The sequence below is a fragment of the Rhineura floridana genome, chromosome 9, assembly GCF_030035675.1.
Source record: "Rhineura floridana isolate rRhiFlo1 chromosome 9, rRhiFlo1.hap2, whole genome shotgun sequence".
In the NCBI taxonomy this organism is placed as follows: Eukaryota; Metazoa; Chordata; class Lepidosauria; order Squamata; family Rhineuridae; genus Rhineura; species Rhineura floridana.
Window position 1 is genome coordinate 78795132 of NC_084488.1, and position 19928 is coordinate 78815059.

The 19928-nt window shown below is 37.6% G+C and overlaps 1 protein-coding gene across 5 annotated transcripts; it reads left to right on the forward strand.

The window, feature by feature from the left end:
* The first annotated feature begins 131 nt into the window (after positions 1-131).
* Positions 132-19910, forward strand: MFSD8 (major facilitator superfamily domain containing 8). Of its 5 annotated transcripts, XM_061585060.1 has the most exons (14): positions 132-331; positions 1473-1564; positions 2492-2535; positions 3976-4216; positions 4934-5047; positions 5893-6037; positions 7295-7353; positions 9019-9127; positions 10415-10549; positions 10851-10954; positions 11042-11298; positions 13632-13734; positions 18770-18916; positions 19292-19379. In XM_061585060.1, exons 1-12 carry the CDS (start codon positions 216-218, stop codon positions 13644-13646), a joined length of 1431 nt encoding a protein of 476 aa, XP_061441044.1. In that variant the 5' UTR covers positions 132-215; the 3' UTR covers positions 13647-13734; positions 18770-18916; positions 19292-19379. The 5 variants fall into 5 exon arrangements, with proteins under 5 accessions (XP_061441044.1, XP_061441042.1, XP_061441043.1 ...); XM_061585058.1 differs by lacking the exon at positions 13632-13734; XM_061585059.1 differs by lacking the exons at positions 13632-13734; positions 18770-18916 and having other exon boundaries at positions 19274-19319.
* The last annotated feature ends 18 nt before the right edge of the window (positions 19911-19928 follow it).

The following is a 19928-nucleotide window of genomic DNA, read 5'->3' on the forward strand; positions in this document are numbered from 1 at the left end:
GCCCCTCCCTCGCTCGATGTTTTTGTTCGCCGTCAGTCACGTGACACACCGCTTCACAAATCATACAGGAGCAAATAGCAAAGAAAAAACAAGGGCACAAGTAACCCGCGCACGTACGTAGGTACGTAAGCACTTTTAACTGTCAGAGGAAGGTTGTTGGGCGCGGATTGGCTCCTGCGGGATTTCTGCCCCCTCCCAGTTCTTCCTGGTAGTATATGTGCTTAGTCTCTGTTTTTGATGTTTATAAGCCAGTCATGGCGGGTGCTGTTTTGGAAGCTGCGTCTGAGGGGCAAGAGGAGCCTCTGCTAGGCCTCTGCGGCGAAGGTTGGAGGTATGTGAAGACTGTTCTTTGGGGTTTGTCTCCTTGAGTGAGGCTGTTATCTTATGTTCCTAAAGGGAGGATTAATGTGGGAGCTGTCAGTTGTTGAGGACAGGGCCTGGTTTTCAAGAGTAGGGTGGAAAGGATGGTAAAAAAATGTGCTGGTTAGTGCTTATATTTTTGTTCCTGTGTTGGAATGTTCTTATGATGTTGTAATTTATGCAAAAATAGCAGGCTTTTGATTTCTTTTTATAGCTCTTTAAAAATGAAATAGTAAGTTTTGAGTAGAGCTATCCAACTCAGGGAAATCTGGTGTAAGTTGTGCTGGAACAAGAAAAACCAGTGTAAAGTTCCAGTGGATTCAATTGCTGTTCAGGAGCCTTTGGTTTGGTAGAATGCTGGTAGCTGTGCACAGGGACCAGAAAGAAAAAGCCTGCTCTCCCAAATATTCCTACTGGTGAGTAAGCTCTCTCCATTGACTTCTATGGCAATTATTTTCTTAGACTGACCTTTTTCTTGGCATAACTTTTGCCTGGATTGGGACCTGCTAGAGTGCTCCAAACACAAGTTGGATGCGGTCTAAGGCTCCTCACCTTAGCCACTCCCCTGACATGCCCCTTTTTGAGTGCTTACACAGACTTACACTGGTCTCGGCTGAGAGACTTGCACCAGTGTAACCTGGTTGAGCCTGGACTCAGCTGGAAATCTGCCATATCCAACCCCTCAACCCAGTGTAAATGCAAGTTGGATTGTGTCCCAAATATAAATACAAAGCCCAGGGTAGTGCACTAACAAGTTATTGGTATAATGTCATTGTTTTTAAATGGGCATTTAATATATATTTTATTTTGGTACACATGTTTTTTTAGTTGAGACTTTCATATGTTTTAGTTTGCTGTTGGTATAGTTTTCATTATGTTGATTTCCCACTGTTTTTCATTGTTAGATTTATTTTTAGCTTTGTTGCAATCTATAATTTTATTGTAAACTGCCTTGGGTTTGGTTTTTCCCATAGAAAGGTGAGTTATAAATGCACACAGTACATAAATAAAATAGTAACTGTTCTAGGTGCTTATTATTGTTAAATTTCTGAGAGTTGGACAAAAACAAGTGGCAAGATTTCTTAATTTTTATTATGTTTTCTTTATTGCAGATCTGATAATGTTATGGAAACCCTGCAGCATTACAATAGTCGATGGAGATCTATTTGGATAATGTATATGACAATGTTCTTCAGCAGTGTTGGTTTGTAAAACAATGTTATGTTTTGCAGTGTCAGTTTGATGTCTCTATTGAATATATGTTAAAATGCTTTGTGGCAACTTTTCTTATTTATTTATTATTTGATTTGTATCCTGCCCTTCATCCCAGTAGGAGCCCAGGACATATGATAAAATTTACATGTTATGGCCATAGTGTAGAACGGATACTATCCAGAACCTATTGTAATGTGTAGATTTGCTCTTAGTGTGCTCTTCTCTAATTTAGGGAAGAGGAACTCCCATTTATCCTATTCTTGTTTTTTAAATATGATCACCATTCAAACAAATATTGCAGCTGTAACTTGTTTCCACCACCCCGAATGCTATATTGTTGTTGTTATGTAGTGAACCTGTAGGAAGAACCTTAATCTAAATATCATCTTATTTTCCCAAGACCTAATTGGTTTTCACTTGAACCTGGAGAACTGGTGGCAAAGTTTCAGATACCTTGTACTTTAATTCAGTGCTTATGGCCTAGTTAGAAAAAACCCTCTGTTAGGTCATGCACATGAAGGAGTGATTCATAGACTTCTGGCAGTGGTTTAGTTGCATACATGCGAATAAAATTACACAACTAATTTGACTCATTTTCTTGATTGCAACATGGCTCTGCCCTTGAATTTAAGACATACTCCGTTCTTTCCATATAGATATATTTTAGAGTGGAACTTAGTTATAGGTTCGCATGCAAAGGATCATTTTCTTAGCACTATTGATACCAATAAGAACAAAACGGAAGAGATCACACCTGCTACCTTAAATTATTTGGGGGAAAGTTGTAATTTGATTTCTCTAAGGACTTCTGACATTGTGGAACACCATGTTTTTATCCAGGCAAATACAGGTAAAAAACTTGACATAATAATGTGATAATAATAGCACAAAATAACTTTAGTTCTTTACATTGCAGGTTTTTCTATTGTCATTATGTCAATATGGCCCTATCTCCAACAGGTAACCATGAGCATTTGAATGAGTATGCTATACTACACTGTAAAGCACAATTGGGGGGGGGTTGTTCCGACTCTTGAAAACTGTTGTCTTGAGATGTGATAATTCATCTGAATTCTGCAAATTCAGACTGTGGAATGAAAAGGAGCTTCTTTTAAAGCTCCGTTTTGTAAACATTACTACTTCCTTACATTCATTCATTGTTTATGGTATGTCTAAACTGAGTTTAACCCAGTAGACCCATGCAGAGGGGTTGTCAGAGAACATAGCAGAACGTTGGTCCCCACCCATCATGGCATCTGCTAGTGGGTGTACATGAAGGCAAGACCATGGTGAGGCATTGGAAGCCTATGAAGTTAAGAATATGATATAAGAAGCACACCTGTTCCCCCCTAATGATCTAATGTGATGTGTTTATGTGTGCAAATTACTACAGAGAACTGGATTTCACCTTTTTTTTTAGCATGGAAATGATTTTCCCATGTTGCAATCACACTGTCTTACTTACAGATCTGATATTCATAGTATATGCTTCTTGTGAAAGAATTACACAAGTGAAATGACTTTTTTTACATTCTTTAATAGTTGTGTGCTTGTGAGTGAGAGGTATATATAATAGATGGGCTATATTGCAACATTTCTTCTTACTAGCTGCTTCTGTACATGATGTGCTCTTTTAAAAATCACTTGCAGCCAATGTATTTCTGTACCTGTACCTTACTGTTGCATTATTTTGCCATCTTTTTCCCTTGTTCCTGTGCACAGCGGTATTCCTGCTTTTGCTGGGAGTAGCCTATATGTTGTTCTGAAGAAGAGCAGGCAACCTAAGGGACAACACGAGAGATCTTGCCTATAATGTAATGGATCTACCAGATCTCATCCTATCTGGAAGAGGGAAGGGAAGAGTTATAACACAACCCTGTGGGAGCTGCTACACTCTGCAGTCTTTATAGATGTGGAGTGGAAGACTGTACCAAATCTTCCAAATCTTTTTGGGTATTGATCCCTTCCTCGCAAAACTCTTCATCAGTGCACATACTACCAAATATGGTGGAAAATAGTAGCCATTCAGCTCGTACAATTACTAGCTGAAGCTTGAAATCTGTGTTCATATCTCAATAGTCTAACAGTGCTGTTGAGAAAACAACTTACCATTATTTTCATGAATATTGGCATGAGGCAGGGTGGCATTCATGTGCATCTTCCAAATGTACTCCCTTACGATTCCATAGTGGGCTTACCCATATTCTATCAGTTTCTAATGCATTTATCTTTTAACTTTCTCCTCAAATTCTAACCGCTAACAGACTAATTCAGCTGTAGGACAATACTACAAAATACTTGTATTACATTTGAAAATTGTGCAGTACTGGTTCTAAAACTGTTGCTGGGATCCTAGTGAATAAAATGTACTTATTCTTGAAATTGCTTTTGTTTCCATAGATAGATAAAACTGCAGATGCAAGTTTCCTGGGCTGGATTATTGCTTCATATAGCATTGGTCAAATGATAGCTTCCCCCTTCTTTGGAGCATGGTCTAATTACAGGCCAAGAAGAGAGCCTCTTGTAGTTTCAACTTCTATTTCAGTGGCTGCTAACTGCCTCTATGCCTATGTTCATTTACCTACTTCACACAACAAATACTACATGCTGGTTGCTCGAGCTCTGGTGGGGTTTGGGGCAGGTAATTTTAGAAGCATTTAAATTGCAGATTGGTAGTTTAGTTGCTGTATATTGTTTAAGGAAGCGCTGTGAAATATGTCTTTTTGTGGGGAAAAGGTCCACTCGCTACTTCACCAGCAAGGTGGGATTCAGGAATTGTTGGTGTAAATGCATAATTTCTATTCTTGCTTAACCTCAGAATATAGCCTCAAGGTTTCCCCATTTTACCAGTTGAATGACCAGTTCTCTGTGGCATTGAAGCTAAGCCAATGGTAGTCCAAAGGGGCAATATTTTGAGGAGCTTACTCGGGTGATAGAGATCCACTGAAATTGGAGGGTCTGAAACACCTATTAAATTGGGTTAGGAATTTGGCAAGAGTAAAATCACAAGAAAATTAGTTCAGTTCTTTCAGAAACCTTTAACACATCAAGCCTTTAAGAAGCATGATCTATAATCCTTTCTGCTGACAAATTTCAAACTGTTGAAAAAGTTCTGACAATCTGAATCGGTTGGATACAGTTGTGAATAATCACTTTAGGGGGAAAATAGTTTCAATTATACGGATTTCAATAGCTATGAATCTATTTAACGTAAGATGTGGTAAAAGAGGCCAATAATTGTGCCTGCCATAGTGGCAGGCTGTTGGCTGCTAATGTGTTTAACTAGGTAAATAAAGCAAAAGTCCTAATGTTTTTTGACTGTCAAGTAAACACGCTTCTTTCTGTTCATGTTTTTCAGGAAATGTAGCAGTAGTTCGGTCGTACATTGCTGGTGCCACCTCTGTTACTGAAAGAACTAGTGCCATGGCAAACACTAGTGCATGTCAAGCAGTAGGATTCATACTGGGACCAGGTACAACGTATGTTATATTTTCATTCTTTCCAAATGAAGCCTGATGTGTATGCAGAAATCTGGCATTCTGGATATATTCCAAATGTTACTGCATTCATTTGCACATGTGTATATAAATCTAATTTATCAGCTGGGTTAGAGTAAATTTATGTTTAGCAGGGTTTGCAAGAAAGTTGCAAGCACAAATCCCAAGCTTTTATACTGAGGGTTTTGAAGACAGTGCATCATATTCTTCTAATGTACAGATTCAGGTCATAATTCTTACAGTATTGCTGGAAGAAAACAGGTCCATTTACACATCATAGAAACACTTGAGTTCCATGCACCCCTGTATTTACACTGTTGTTCAGTTATAGATACTCTTTGACTGATCATGCTTTGGGGGACAGTATTGTTGAGCATGCTCTCTAATCTTTATTTATTACATTTATATCCCATCTTGCCTCCAAGAAGCTGAAGGTGGTGTATGTGGTTCTCCTCCCTCTCTGTTTTATCCTCACAACCTTGTGAGGTAGGTTAGGCTGAGAGACTGATTGGCCCAAGGTCACCTAACAAGCTTCAGAGCTGAGCATAAAAAAGTCTTTTCATATTGTACTCTATACTATTCCCTTAGCTAATGCATGGTTAAATTGATTGGGCCAAAATAATACTTGGATACTGGAGATGCCATCAATATACTTGAATTCAGTTATTCTTACTCCTGGAATAATAAACTTACGGGTTTTTGTTCTGCAGTTTTCAGTATCGGGTATATTTTAGGTTTGCAACTCATGGTAACATTCAAAGTAGAAAAAAATATTTAAAAATGCTCTTCAAGTTCTGTTTTAACTCGTATTTTGGGTTAGTTTTTCAGACGCTTTTTGCACTCATTGGAGAAAAAGGAGTCACATGGACAATCATTCATCTTCAGATTAACATGTATACTGCCCCAGTTCTATTTGGAGCTCTGCTAGGAACCATCAACATTGTTCTGATATTTGCTATATTTAGGTAATTAGAAACTAAGGCTGATCTTAAAGATGATAGTTACACAAAATGTTTGCCTTTGATCTCTTTTGGGGGGAGGGAGTATTATTTATTATTTGATTTATATCCTGCCCTTCCTCCCAGCAGGAGCCCAGGGTATCTATGCATATGTGATTTTTGACATCTTTGTTGCTTTTTTGGGCTTGTATATTTTCTTGGACCTCACTAGAAGGCAAGGAAAAAGTGTAAATCTTTAAAAGTGAAGTCTGTATTAATGTTGAAGAGTAGTTTGCTGATTTTGTCAAGGGGAAAATTTCTGTGTACCAATGTGGATGCAACATATATATACTGTCCCTATTTTTGTTTTAATTTCTTGATGTACAATCACGTGACTGACTTTAACAATCACAAGTTCTTCCTGCCCTTTATAGGGAAGAAATTATCTCTGTTATTCTATGCAGATAACATGGTGCTCCTTTCTCATGCTAGTTTTGCAGACTACTAGGAAACTTGCAAATTATTTGCAAGAAAAGCTTACTATGATAAAGCAAATGTGGTCATTTTGGGATGCAAACCAGCATTACATAATTAAGGTTTAGATTCCCACAAAACTGAAGAAATAAAACCATATTGCCATTTTAGGGATTTTATTTTCCTATTCTGGAAATAAGAAAAAAGTCTCAAATGCAATGTTAAAGGTGGAGGGGTCTGTATGAAGAGTTCTGAAATTCTGGAAGACTTACAGGGACAACCAAATCCAAACTGTGTCCACAGATACTTGGAGAAGAAATAGAAGTTTTGTTTTTGGTCATCTGAACTTGATTTTTTCCAGAACAAATTACTGAGAATGATACTTGGTACACAAAGAGCATGGCTTCAATTTCTAAAGAGGTGAAAATGAAATATTACTGGTAGAAATTAGGGTTCATTTGTCTTTTTCTCATTATTGGACCAACTGATGTTTGTTGAGGGCAAGTCTTTCAAAACCTTTTTAATAGAACAGTTGCAAATTGATGTAGCCTGGTGAATCGCTTGATTCCACAGATTAAGGGAAATTGTTCAATTTTATGGCACTGAAAACTACTTCTGCATGGCCTTGAAAGTTAGCGAATTGATGTGACACATAAAATGTTGATGAATTAGATTAGAAATTTTAATAGAACGATTAAAATATTAAAAACGACTTGGAATATAACATGGTATTTTTACAACATTGGATATATTACTGTTGCTGACAGTTTCCTGGGTGTATTCAATAATTATTTCAATATTTATTTTTAGAGAACATTGTGTAGATGACATGGGAAGACCACAAAGGAGCATTAATTTTGAAGCTGAAGGTAATACGTTTGTAGAGAACTTGAAATAAAATATTGTAATACTCTTTGAAATATTAATAGAAAGCAATAAAGTGATACTTCATTGAATTCTTTTGTTTCTAAAAAAGCATGCAAAGCATCCAGCAAAGCAGTTTTGTTAATACAACGGCTTCTGGCTGTGCAAGGGAACTTCTTCTCCCCATGCCCTCCCCCCACATCTCTTAATTCTTTTCTGGGGATTTCCCCAGTGGACCAGGTTTGGAAATGGCATGTGAGGAGATAACAGGGAGGGGAAGTTCTTTTGCGTAAACCAATTCTTGTGCTAACCAAACTATTTTGTTGGATAACATCCAAAAGCTTTTGAATTGTATATGATTTTTTTCAAGCAGAATGAAAAGGTATCTCAACTCTCCATCTGCCACTTAGATATCCAGTTACTAATGCAAATTTATTGAATTACTCCTGGTTGGCAGACATCTAAATCGGTATAATTTAGCACAAAAGATCAGTGTAAAAGTAGTACAGCTTGTTAGAGTTGGACTTGGAAGAACTGGGCTCAAATCTCAAATGGGCTATAGTCTGGTACAGCCTCATCAGTATTTAAAATGAGAGGAACAGTGACCTGCTGGGTCTGGACAAGCAATGGTTGTGATTACTTGTGCATATGTTTCCTAGCAGGGAGTAAATACATGAGCAAGTCCCTATAACTGTTGCTGCCATCTTTGTTGAACTTGTTGGCTCCTAAGCGAACACTAATAATTGTAACTGGCTGCCATAATGACTTTAGGTATATAGAGTTGATTTACCATGAATGTGCATGCCGTCTGAGACAGTCAACAGTTGGGTGAATAACTAGCCCAGGGTGTTTTCTATGTCGAATAGTTAAATCAGGTTTTTAAAACATTTTAACAACATGTACTGAGGAAGTGGAAATAGCCTAGTGGCAACAAGCAGTAGATTTATTTCAAAACATCTTGCATATTACATGTAGTTAAATGCTGAAATCTACTTGCTGCTGTTGTCATGTGTGAAGTTAGTGTCAGGTCTTCAAGAAAAAATAAATATATCCAATAATAATGAAAATCCTGCAAAAGGTATACTATATTATAGCTGAAGTCTGTAGTTCAAAAAACTAAAAGAAAAAAATAACTCTATGGTATAGTTCAGGCATATCTTAACAGAGGGCCGTTGTAGTGTAGAGTATTAGACTAGGACCTGGCAGTCCAGGGTTCAGATCTCCACTCAACTATGAAGCTCACTGGGTGACCTTGGGCTAGTCACTGTCCCTCAGCCTAACCTTCCTCATTGGATTGTTGTGAGAATGAAATCATCTATACCACCTTGAGCACTAGGGGTGTGGGGGAAAGGAAATAAATGTAATAAGAATAAACTAGCTAAGAACAAGGGTTGGGCCTGCATGCTTATTCCTCCCCTTCACTCATGGGGTAGAATAGAGCTACCTTCTGTTCTTTGTTTAAACCCTTTGTTAAACCATAGCTTTCTGTTATATCTGAACCAGGAAACAATAGCTCAATTTCTGGTTTCATATGCTAGTTAGCTGTCCAGGAGTAAACTACAGTGTCCCAGCTGAGATGTAATAGAAAACATCTTCTGTTCTGGTTTATACGTGAAGGGGGAGGGAGTGCAGGGCCTGACTAATTATACTGGATATCTTTTTTAATACAGAAAATGACGAGATGAGTCAAGGTAGTCAAGAAAATATTGACCATGTGGCTGTCATATCAACAAACATTCTTTTCTTTGTCATCTTATTTGTTTTTGCTGTCTTTGAAACGTGAGTATATTTGGTTCTGCAGTGTCTGTTTTTGTAGTACAGTAGGACACAGTCATAGAAATGGGAAGCTCAGCCAGATTCATATTACCAGTTCATGTTGTGGTTATCTTTTCATAAGCTTAACGTGGGAAGTTTGAATATGATGAAAAGGCTTGATCCATGATAGTTGCTGATACATAAGTGAAGTTTCAACAGACAAGACTGCTAATTATACAGGACAGTATTCCTTCTTTGTCTTTTGGCTAAGACCAAGTGTAGCAGTTACATGTTCAGGGAGGGAACATTACAGTTAATCAAGGAAAAACATACAATAATAAATCCATACAACTTACTGATATTGCCCAAGTTGTAAGGATGTGGTGGCCTGGATTTTTTTAAAAAATTAATATTCGTTCAGATACAACTATTGTCATATGTATAAGTCATAATGATCATACTTAATCTAAGCCAATACAAATTCCAGAACAATCACAACATTCAATAAATCATATTGTATTTAAAATTAGCTTTTAGGTTCACTAAGCATTTCAATATTCAGACAGAAAAAAACCACGTTCTTCTCTGTCATTGTTGCTTATCTTCTCAGAGCTTTTACAAAGGTGGTTACTTCTTCCATGGTAGTTATTTCTCATGTCTTTAGTAACATCTCATGGAATGCTGATAGTTATTTATTTATTTATTTCATTTGTACCCTGCCTTTCTTTTCATGATAGAAATCCAAGGTGGCTTACTTATGGTTCCCAGGCAGTCTCCCATCCAGCTGACCTGACCTGGCCCTGCTTAGCTTCAGCAGGGTGCTGGTCTCATGTGCCTTCAGACCATAGCCTGGGACCTGATAATGACCTACTGCCTACCACCTTACTGTATTCAACCTGTTCGTTATCAAACTTCTACATGTCATTAATTCTTTAATTATGAAAACTAATAGAACAATCTCAGGGTAATAGATTCATAATTCCTTAAAATAGCTCCCAAAATGTTTAATCTCTACATATTGATCGCATTCCTGTCAACATTTTTGAGCTACTTGATTTTCAAGGACATGCAGTACTAATGTTTTACAGGGATCTATATTTCTCCATATCTATTCGCTTTAACACATCTGTCTGTTTGCTAGGGTTATTTTCCATATGCTATTAAAATGAACGTCTAGGGGTAGGTTTTCTGGTTTAGTTCCAATGCACTTAGCTGCAATTGGAGAGCTGAGATACCCTTGTAAGTTATTCAAGACACTTCACTTCACAAAAATGAGTGTGTTATTTCCTTTTATTTTATTTTATTCTCTAGCATAGCTACACCATTGACAATGGATATGTATTCCTGGACCAGGAAAAAAGCAGTGTTTATTAACGGTTTCATCCTTGGTGCAGTTGGCATTGAATCAGTCATTGTGTTTTTAACAGTTAAAGTACTTTCCAAAAAGTAAGTTATTAAATACAGTGTTTCATTGTAATGTATGTTTATGATAGCAAAAAATTCTGCTCTGAAAATGTTTGGTGAACTCTAGGTTGCAAATGATTGTCCATAAATAAACCTTTCTAAAGTAGTTGCTTGTTATAAGCACTGGTATCACCCTGTTCCCTAGAGTGCGCCCAACTACCAATGCTCCTTGTATCATTAAGAAGAGGGAACTAGAACTTTAGATGTGCAGAATTTAGCATTGTACGTTCATTTTTTAAAATTTAACACAAGTTTTGTAATAATAGTTTTCATTGCCCAACAGGACTGGTGAACGTGCTATACTTCATGGAGGTCTGGTGATTACCTTGGTTGGATTCTTTGTATTATTACCTTGGGGAAGTCAGTTACCTAATATTCAGTGGGAAGGTATAGATACCAGCATTAAAATTATACTTTTAAACTTACTGTTGAGTATCTGTCCTTGTATATGGTATCTTTTTCTGTTTTCCACAGACGTAAAGAATAATTCTATTCCAAGATTGACTTTCAGTGAAAGCCTTGCATCTTCCTGGACACTGCAAACACAACTTCCATCCAATAATACTGTAGAAGCAACAGGATGTCCTGTTGTACAGTCCTGGTGCCTCTATACCCCAGTCATCCATTTGGGCCAGTACATCACTACTGTCTTTCTTATAGGACTTGGTTATCCAGCGTGTAATGTCATGTCATATACTTTATATTCAAAAATTTTAGGACCAAAGCCCCAGGTAAGAATGATATTTTCATAACTGGTATAGATAAAATATATATTTATTTTATAATTTTGCTAGAAACTGTTGTAAGAGTGCCAGTAAGTGGGCAGCTTGCCGAACATGGAACAGTATTTCATTCTCTTGATTACAGATTGTTTTCAAACTGAAGGAGTTATTTATCTGAACAAGGAGAGAATATTATATAGCAGTAGGTCTTACATGGAGTCAGTACAGCTGTAGGAAAAGACGTCATACATTGTATCCAACTAAACCATAGCATGTGCAGAACAGAGCTTCTTCTCTGCCTCCGCCCCAGCATCTCCATTGCCTCCAAGTCTACTTCAGAGGGGAACTCCAAAGCAGATTTGGGGGAGGGGCTCATGGTGATAGGAAAAAGAGAGGAAGTTCTGATGTATTTTTGGACTTCATGCGCACAGTGATTTTGTTGGATACAATACAGGATACTTTGTCTCAAGTGAGCAAACCATTCACTTCTTAGTGTCCTTCGGTTATCCAAATGTCTAATGAGGCTGACGTGTTCAGTATTGGAAAACAATCAATACATTTTCTTTTAGTTCCACTTAGGATTTCTTAACACATGAAAATACACTTCAGTGCTTCTTTGCATATTTGTAATATAAATGTAATAATGTATAGACTGGCTTCTCTAATTCCCTTTTCTCTGCTGAAGCTATTTGTTTTTTATTAGAAAACAAACTACCTAAAATTATAAGTCCCTAATGCTTGGTGATTTTTTTTAAAAAAAAGCTTGTCTATATTGGGTTGGTTCACATGTGAACAATAAACCATAGTCTAGCACAGGAAGGAGCTGGAACAAAGACTTGGGTTCATACCACATATCCAAAAGAAAGACTTCTGAACACTTAGTTTTGCTTTCCACCAATCCTAATTCAACATTGCATACAAAACAGAGTTTAGAACAAACTATGGTCAGTTTCTAAGGAAGCTACCTTTATAACCCATGACTTGAAGCTGGCTTTTTAAAAGTAGTTGTAAACAAATTCTGGTTACATTCCTGGGGATGCATATAGGAGGCATCCAGGAAACTGGGTTAATAACACTCCACTGTCCCAGGACACAGGCAGGTTCACACAGTACCAAAATCATTGCATCGGTCAGCTTCTCAAAACACCACCTCCAGTTCATCAAATCTTTATTTACAGTCGATAGACCCATAGGAGAGGGTGATACAAAAGAAAGATAGTACATAATGATGAGCATATAATATAACTTTAGGAAGGCTGTTGTTAACAGAATTTGAAGATTAGTGCTAGGAGAGGCCCTTACGTTTCTGTTGGATTGCATAAATATATTTAGCAACTTGCATGGTGTTTTGTTTATCAGTACCAGATAGGTATGCAACTGATGCTTCTGGAGACTTATGGGAAATTTTTAGCAGTAGATCTTTGAGATATTTGGATCGAAGTTGTGAATACAGGGGGCAAGCAAAAAGACTATGGGAGAGAGTTTCTATATCTATACCGCAGGGGCATATGCGTTGTTCATATGAGATCCCCTTGAACCTCCGTTCGAGAATCGCTGAGTATAGAACATTGAATCTTGCTTTTGAAAACGCTTGTCGAAATTTGGGGATTGTGAGGTGATCTAAGTATATACTTAATTTTTCAGGGGGGAGATTCAAATTCAGATGTAGTGGAGAACATATTTTAGACGCTTGGGTAAATGTTATCTGATAATCGATGTCCTTGATTCTTGAGCGGATTATTGTTAATGCATCTTTAGGAGGTTGAGATCTTAAATACTCTTTTGAGAGGCCTATATGGCGTAATTTCGATTCCAGTTTGGAATTCCATTTGGAATGGCAATTGTCATTCCAGAGTAAAGTTATTAGATTGGGCGTGGATTCGGATGAAATTCTAACCCAGTAGTTAACGGTTGTCAGCCAAGCCTGACATTCCATTGATAGAAAACCGCATTCCAATCTGAGAGCCGCCGAGGGCACGCAGCTGGGAACTCCTAATAAACATCTTAAGAAGGAAGATAGAATTACTTCAATTGAGGGGTCCCAGGAGTGAATCCAAATTGGGGCTCCGTATAGAATTTGTGGGATAATTTTACTTTTAAATATTTGCAAAATCGCAGGGATAAATTGCCCTCCTTTATAATAGAAAAATCGAATCAAACTATGTAGGGAATACTTTATTTGCCTTAAGGTTGTTTTTATATGGAAAGCCCAATTCTTTGAGGAATGGAAATTTATTCCAAGATATTTGTAATGTGAGACTTGTTCTATAGAATGATTATTTACAATCCAAAGTGGAGTACTTATTCGCTTGGAGAAAACCATAATTTTTGTTTTGTCAAAGTTGATTTTTAGATGATTCACTGCACAGTACGACATAAAAGCCTTTAAAGTGCGTTTTAAACCTACTTTTGACAATGAAAGGAGCACGGTGTCGTCAGCATAAAGTAAGAGGGGACATCGCACATCTGCTAGCTTAGGGGAATGAAAATCGTGGGAAAGGCAGCTTTCGTTCAGATCATTTAGGAACAGGTTAAAAAGGAACGGCGCGAGTATGCAACCTTGTCTGACCCCTTTTTCAGTGGGAATATAATTTGATAGCCCTCCCTCTTTTCCACAACGGATACGCAAGGAAGTTTGTTGGTGAAGCTGGAAAATCAGAAACAAAAGTCTTTTGTCAATTGAAGAGTTGGATAATTTTGCCCAAAGAATATTGCGGGGGATTGAATCAAATGCCGCCTTTAAGTCTATAAAGGCAACAAATAGTCCATTTCCCTTTTGTTTACTATATTTTTCAGCTAGGTGTTGTAGAATCAAACAGTGGTCCAGGCTCGAAGAGCCTTTTCTAAATCCTACTTGTTCCTTGCCAAGTATATTTTGTTCGTTCATCCATTGCTGGAGCTTTTCTTTCAGATATGACGCGTAGAGCTTGGCTATTACTGGTAGGAGGCTTATTGGTCGATAGTTAGGTGGATCCTCTCTATCGCCTTTTTTAAAAATAGGGATAACAATAGCCTCCTGCCATGAAGATGGGAAAATACCTGAGTCATTGAGGCTGGTGAAGAATTTTGCTAGTAAAGGGGCCCACCAATCTGGAAAATTTGTTAAGAGTTCGGGGAGAATGTTGTCAGACCCGGGGGCTTTGCCAGATTTTAATCCAGCGATTAAGGTCTTGATTTCAATTGGGTCAACTGGTGGCCAGGATGTGAATGACTGCATATCTAGGGAAAAGGAAATGTTAGGTACTCTGGGGGGGGGCGCTTTTAAATAAGGTCGAGAAATAGCTTTCCCATGTATACGAGGAGATATTACAGAATACTGGACGGGAGGGTCTGAAAGCTTTCGTAATTATAGACCAAAACTTTTTGGAATTTTTTGTCCGTGATGCTCTAATTAGATTATTCCATTCCTCTCTCTTTGCATTGTTTTTTTTTAATTTTTAACGTTGTTTTATATTTTCGTTTAATTTGGTAATAAATTGAAGGGAATTGGTTTAATTTTTGGTGGCGGTAATAAAGGTAGATTTGCGCTAATTTACGTTTAAGCGACATACAATCTTTGTCAAACCATTTAGGGCCACTGTTTCTAGACACTTCAGGTCCTACATACGCTGATCTCATTTTTTTGTCTATTTGGTCTATAAGGGATACGTATAGGTTAAGCCGTTCTTCAGAGGACTCTGAGTTCATTAAGTGAGCCCTGATATCCATAGCTTTTGAGGATGATAGAAAGGATTCTATCATTACCGCAAGCGAGTCCGTCCATGGGTATCTCTTGTATTGAGAATTATAATAGCTTATCGATGGCTTAAATTCATCTGTTAGGCGAAAACTCTCGTAGACTAGACATGAGAAATTTAGAGGGAGACCACCTCCAGTTATTTCTGTGCCCTGCCTTAGTACAGAGCATTTCAAACCACTCCGACCTGGAACTGGTGTACTTTTACAGACTCCAGCTCCTTCCAGTGTTGACACCTGCCTATTTGATAGATAGCACAGCTCCTTCAGTCCGTGGTGTAGGCCCGACTGATGCTTCTGCAGCCATCTGCTCAACAACTCAGCCCTTTGCTGTGACCACCTGGACCTGGCTAGCACTTCTGATCTTCGCATTTGTCTTGCACGCACCCCATTTGTCCCTGCACTGGCTTTTTGGATAGGGACCTTTTCCAGATATGCCTTCCTTCCAACTTTTACAACAGCTCAGATAAACTTTTGTGGCAGACCTTGCTCTGCATTTTGCTCCATCTCTGCATACATGCTATAGAAAAAAGAGAAATTTCTTGGATTCATCTGCTTCCAAGGACTTAAGCCATTCTAAAAAGACCAAAATATCTAATCATTTCTTTTGCATGGCAGTAATCCTAAGAAGTCTCTGTATGGGCATTTCTTACAGGAAATTATTGGATGACTTGTCTGACCTGCATGCACTCTCTCCAGAGCCAGCTAATGGCTCAATGTACTAGAAGAGGTTCTGGATTCAGTATTTTTCCTGGGTCATTTTCTATGCCTCTTTACAGGACCCCCTCTCAGAGATCCTCTGAAAAGGAGGAAGATGACACAAAACAACAGAAGGAGACTTCCTTTGCCCTTCTGTTTTAATGAAGGATAAAATACTTGCCGCAGTCCTGTCATTATTGTTCTACTCTCTGGATACAGGCAGGCCCCACTTATACAGCAGGTTCTGTTCCGGACCCCCGCCGTAAAGCGGAACCCCATTGAATATAATGGTAAGCGGGGCCCTACTGTATATGAAACATGGAAGTTTTTTTCTTGCTGCTAAGAGAAAACACATAAACCACCTTAAACCTCACGTGTTGTGTTCCTTCCTGGAGGGATTGTCTCAAGCCTGACACCCCAATGTGGCAGATCTCTGTCCTTTAATAGATTAAAAGCCATCCATTAAAGGCCACTGGCCTCTGTGTGCCCATCCACACATCAAAAGATTTCTCAAAGCAGGTTCTCTCAGTCTAGCTTTCTTTTTTTAAAATAATTTTTATTCAAATTTTTCAAAAGACAAACAAAACAAAGTCAAACAACAAAAACAACAATTCAACAACAACAAAAAAAAATAGTTGACTTCCGATTTGTCGCAGATCAGCTATAAGTATATAATATATATCAAACCTGTCCCTTAATATATACATACAGGATCACTTTTCTCCATAGGCTATCTTAGTTAATCGTCAAATCCCAATATCATTTTATTTTGATCTTTCAACAAAAAGTCTGAGAGGCTTCCATTCCTTAAGAAATGTGTCTGTCGATTTTTCTCTAAGTAAACATGTCAATTTATCCATCTCTACTAAGTCCATTAATTTCAATAGCCAGTCTTCCATTGTTGGTGTTGATTCCATTTTCTACTTTTGTGCATATAATAATCTTGCTGCCGTAATCATATATAATATTATTCTTCCATATTTCTTTTCTATTTGTTTATCCATAAAACCCAATAAAAAAAATTCTGGTTTTGACTGAATATTTATCTTTAGAATTTTTTGCATCATCCTACCTATCTGTGCCCAAAATGATTTTGCCTTTTTACACAGCCACCACATATGATAAAATGATCCTTCTTGTTGTTTACATTTCCAACAAACATTAGAAACATTACTATACATTTTTGACAACTTTTCTGGAGTCATGTACCAACGATACATCATTTTATAGAAATTTTCTTTAAGATTATAGCATAATGTAAATCTCAAGCCTTTTTTCCACATATTTTCCCATTGATCCATTTGTATGTTATAACCAAAATTTTTTGCCCACTTTACCATACAGTCTTTTACTTGTTCTTCTTCCATATCCATTTTCAACAAGAGTTTATACATTTTCGCAATTGTATTTTCATCATTTGTACACAAACCTATTTCAAAATCAGATTTACTTATTTCAAACCCATACATTTTCTTGTCCATTTTATATCTTTCTAACAATTGTAAATAGGCAAACCATTGAGAACTATATCCTTCCTTTATCAGTTGTTCTCTCTCTTTCATTATATATTCTCCATGTACATTTTCTAATAGTTCTTGATAAGTTAACCATTTCTCTTTTCCAGCCATTTCTCTTCTGTAAAACGCTTCTTGACTTGAGACACATAATGGTATTTTCGAATAGAACCTTGGTTTATATCTATTCCATATTTTCAACAGAGGACGTCTTATAAAATGATTATTAAAGTCTACATTTACTTTTACTTTGTCATACCATAGATATCCATGCTATCCCCACTTCAGGTTATGGCCCTCCAAATCCAATAGTCTGTCGTTCCTCAATAAAATCCATTCCTTTATCCAGACTAAACAGCAGGCAGCAAAATAAAGTCTCAGATTTGGTAATCCCAGTCCTCCTCTTTCTTTGGCGTCTTGTAGTAATTTAAATTTAACTCTTGGTTTTTTTCCTTGCCATACAAATTTAGAGATATCTTTTTGCCATTGTTTAGAAGGTAAATCAGATGATATTACAGGTATTGTTTGAAACAAAAACATCATTCTCGGTAATACATTCATTCTTATCACAGATATTCTACCCATTAATGACAATTGTAGTTTATCCCATCTTAGCTTTCAATCATTCTTTCCCAACATGGAGCTTTTATATGGTTCTGAAAGCCACTCAATTATTTCTCACTTGTCATTTACGGTGCTATTTTTGGTTGCTGTAAAGTTGGCTCAGAGGGTATCCAAACTTGTCAGTGTATTTTTTTTCTGAAGGACACAGTTGCCCAGATCCTCCTTTCTTCCTAAAGTAAACTCTTTGTTCCACAAGTCTCACAAACTGGTTTTACCATCTTTCTGCCCTAACCCTTCTCATCCTACTAGCACATATGGCAGAAAATAGACCTTTCAAGGGCTTTAAAGGTCTTTCTTTGAGGAATAGAATCTTTCTGCAAATCTGATTCCCTTTTTGTTTCTCTCATTTATTCTGCCCTAGGTCAGAAAGTTAATCATTCCTCAGTGGCTCACTGGCTACATACATGTATCACCAAAGCCCATGAATCTCAAAATCTCCCTTTGCTTTTGAGCATTTTGATTCATTCTACTAGGGCAGTAGTAACTTTGAGGACATTTTGCAGAGCTGCTACCTGTGTCTTCACCAATATTTTTACTAGTCACTGCAGAATGAACCCATATGTTTCAGTCAGGCTCTTTAAGTTGACAGGTACTCCTGACAGATGATTTTGCCATCCTAAAGAAAGCCAGTTCTCTGATTTGTCCCTAATTCAGCTTAGTTTAGGTGAGTCCCACTGTTTTTCTGGATGTCTCCTATGCACATCTCCAGGAACAGAACACTAGTCATTGTGAATAGTCTTTCTGGGAGCCATGTAGGAAGCATCCAGACCCACCTTAAGATAGATGAATACAGACTGGGGGCCCAGTGTCTATTTTGTGCCATGATTGGAGGCGTTATTTTCTACTTTCATTTTGTAGGCACTCTTTTTGTTCACATGTGCTTCTCTGCCTCTCTTCCTCTGCCTTAGATAGCATCAGAACTAGAGGTGGAGTTTTAGAAGCTGGCTCATACAATCCTTTTGGTATTATATGGCCCTGTCTGCCCTATGGCAATGGAGGATATTAACCCACTATCTTCTGGATTCCTCCAGCATATCCCCAGAAAAAACTTTATGGTAAGTGACCAATGTTGGGATCTCTGCATCATATGTAACAGCAAGATAGTTTGTGGAAAGTGAAATTAAATGCTGTAGGATTTGTGGAAACGGAAACTAAATGCTGCATAAGTCCTTATCCCAGAGACGTAGGTAGTAGGGATATGCAAGCCTGTGGCTTCACTTGGGCTTATTTAAGCTTGCACATCTAATCATGTCTTAGTGTTGCATGCAACACTATCTGGTTAAAATGTCATGTTTTTAGATTGTCCACAAGTCCATTTTAATTAGTTTTAGCCATCAGAAGTAAGTTTTTTGATAATAGTTTCTGTTTGAATGTTTCAAAAGTTTTAATAACAGCACTAACACTAAATATAGCCCTCTGAATTGTTTTAGGGTATCTACATGGGTTGGCTGACTGCCTGCGGAAGCGGTGCACGTATACTTGGCCCAGTGTTTGTCAGTCAACTCTACTCTCATTTTGGACCCCGCTGGGCATTCAGCCTAATCTGTGGCATTGTTCTTCTCTCTCTATTACTTCTGGAAATCGTGTACAAGAGACTTGTTGCATTTTCTGTCAGGTATGAGAGACTGCAAGAGCAGATCTCCTAGTCTGGGTAACTACTGATCAATCTTGTTTTGCTGCAACTAGTGTGTATTGCTGCCAACATTCAAGATACGGTAGCTATGAACCTGACCAGTGTGCCCTGTGGAAATACCATGCCCTGCTATTAATAGACTTATCATTGGTAAAGTAGTGAACATGATATGCTTCTGTGATCAAGACAATGCACATAGTTTCAAAAGTGTATCAGGCCTAATTCTACTTATTTTGGCAATGTACTTCTTAAAATGTTTTGATTCTGTGAATCGGGTGTTATTGAAAGTTTTTTTCTGAACAAAACTTGAAAATATGCTTGCATTTTTATAATCTGCTACCTTTTCTAAATTTTAATGAGTGGTTTCTGATAAGCTTTAGCAGAAGCTAACGGTGTAAATAAAATTACCAAAGGTATCTTATTCTTGTGTTAAC

Bases quoted from the DNA above. Each gene is read 5' to 3' on its own strand.
- MFSD8 (XM_061585057.1), top strand. From the start codon at position 216: ATGTGCTTAGTCTCTGTTTTTGATGTTTATAAGCCAGTCATGGCGGGT. The intron at 2,536-3,975 runs GTAACCATGAGC...TTGTTTCCATAG, and splicing joins TATGGCCCTATCTCCAACAG to ATAGATAAAACTGCAGATGC. The intron at 6,038-7,294 runs GTAATTAGAAAC...ATTTATTTTTAG, and splicing joins CTGATATTTGCTATATTTAG to AGAACATTGTGTAGATGACA.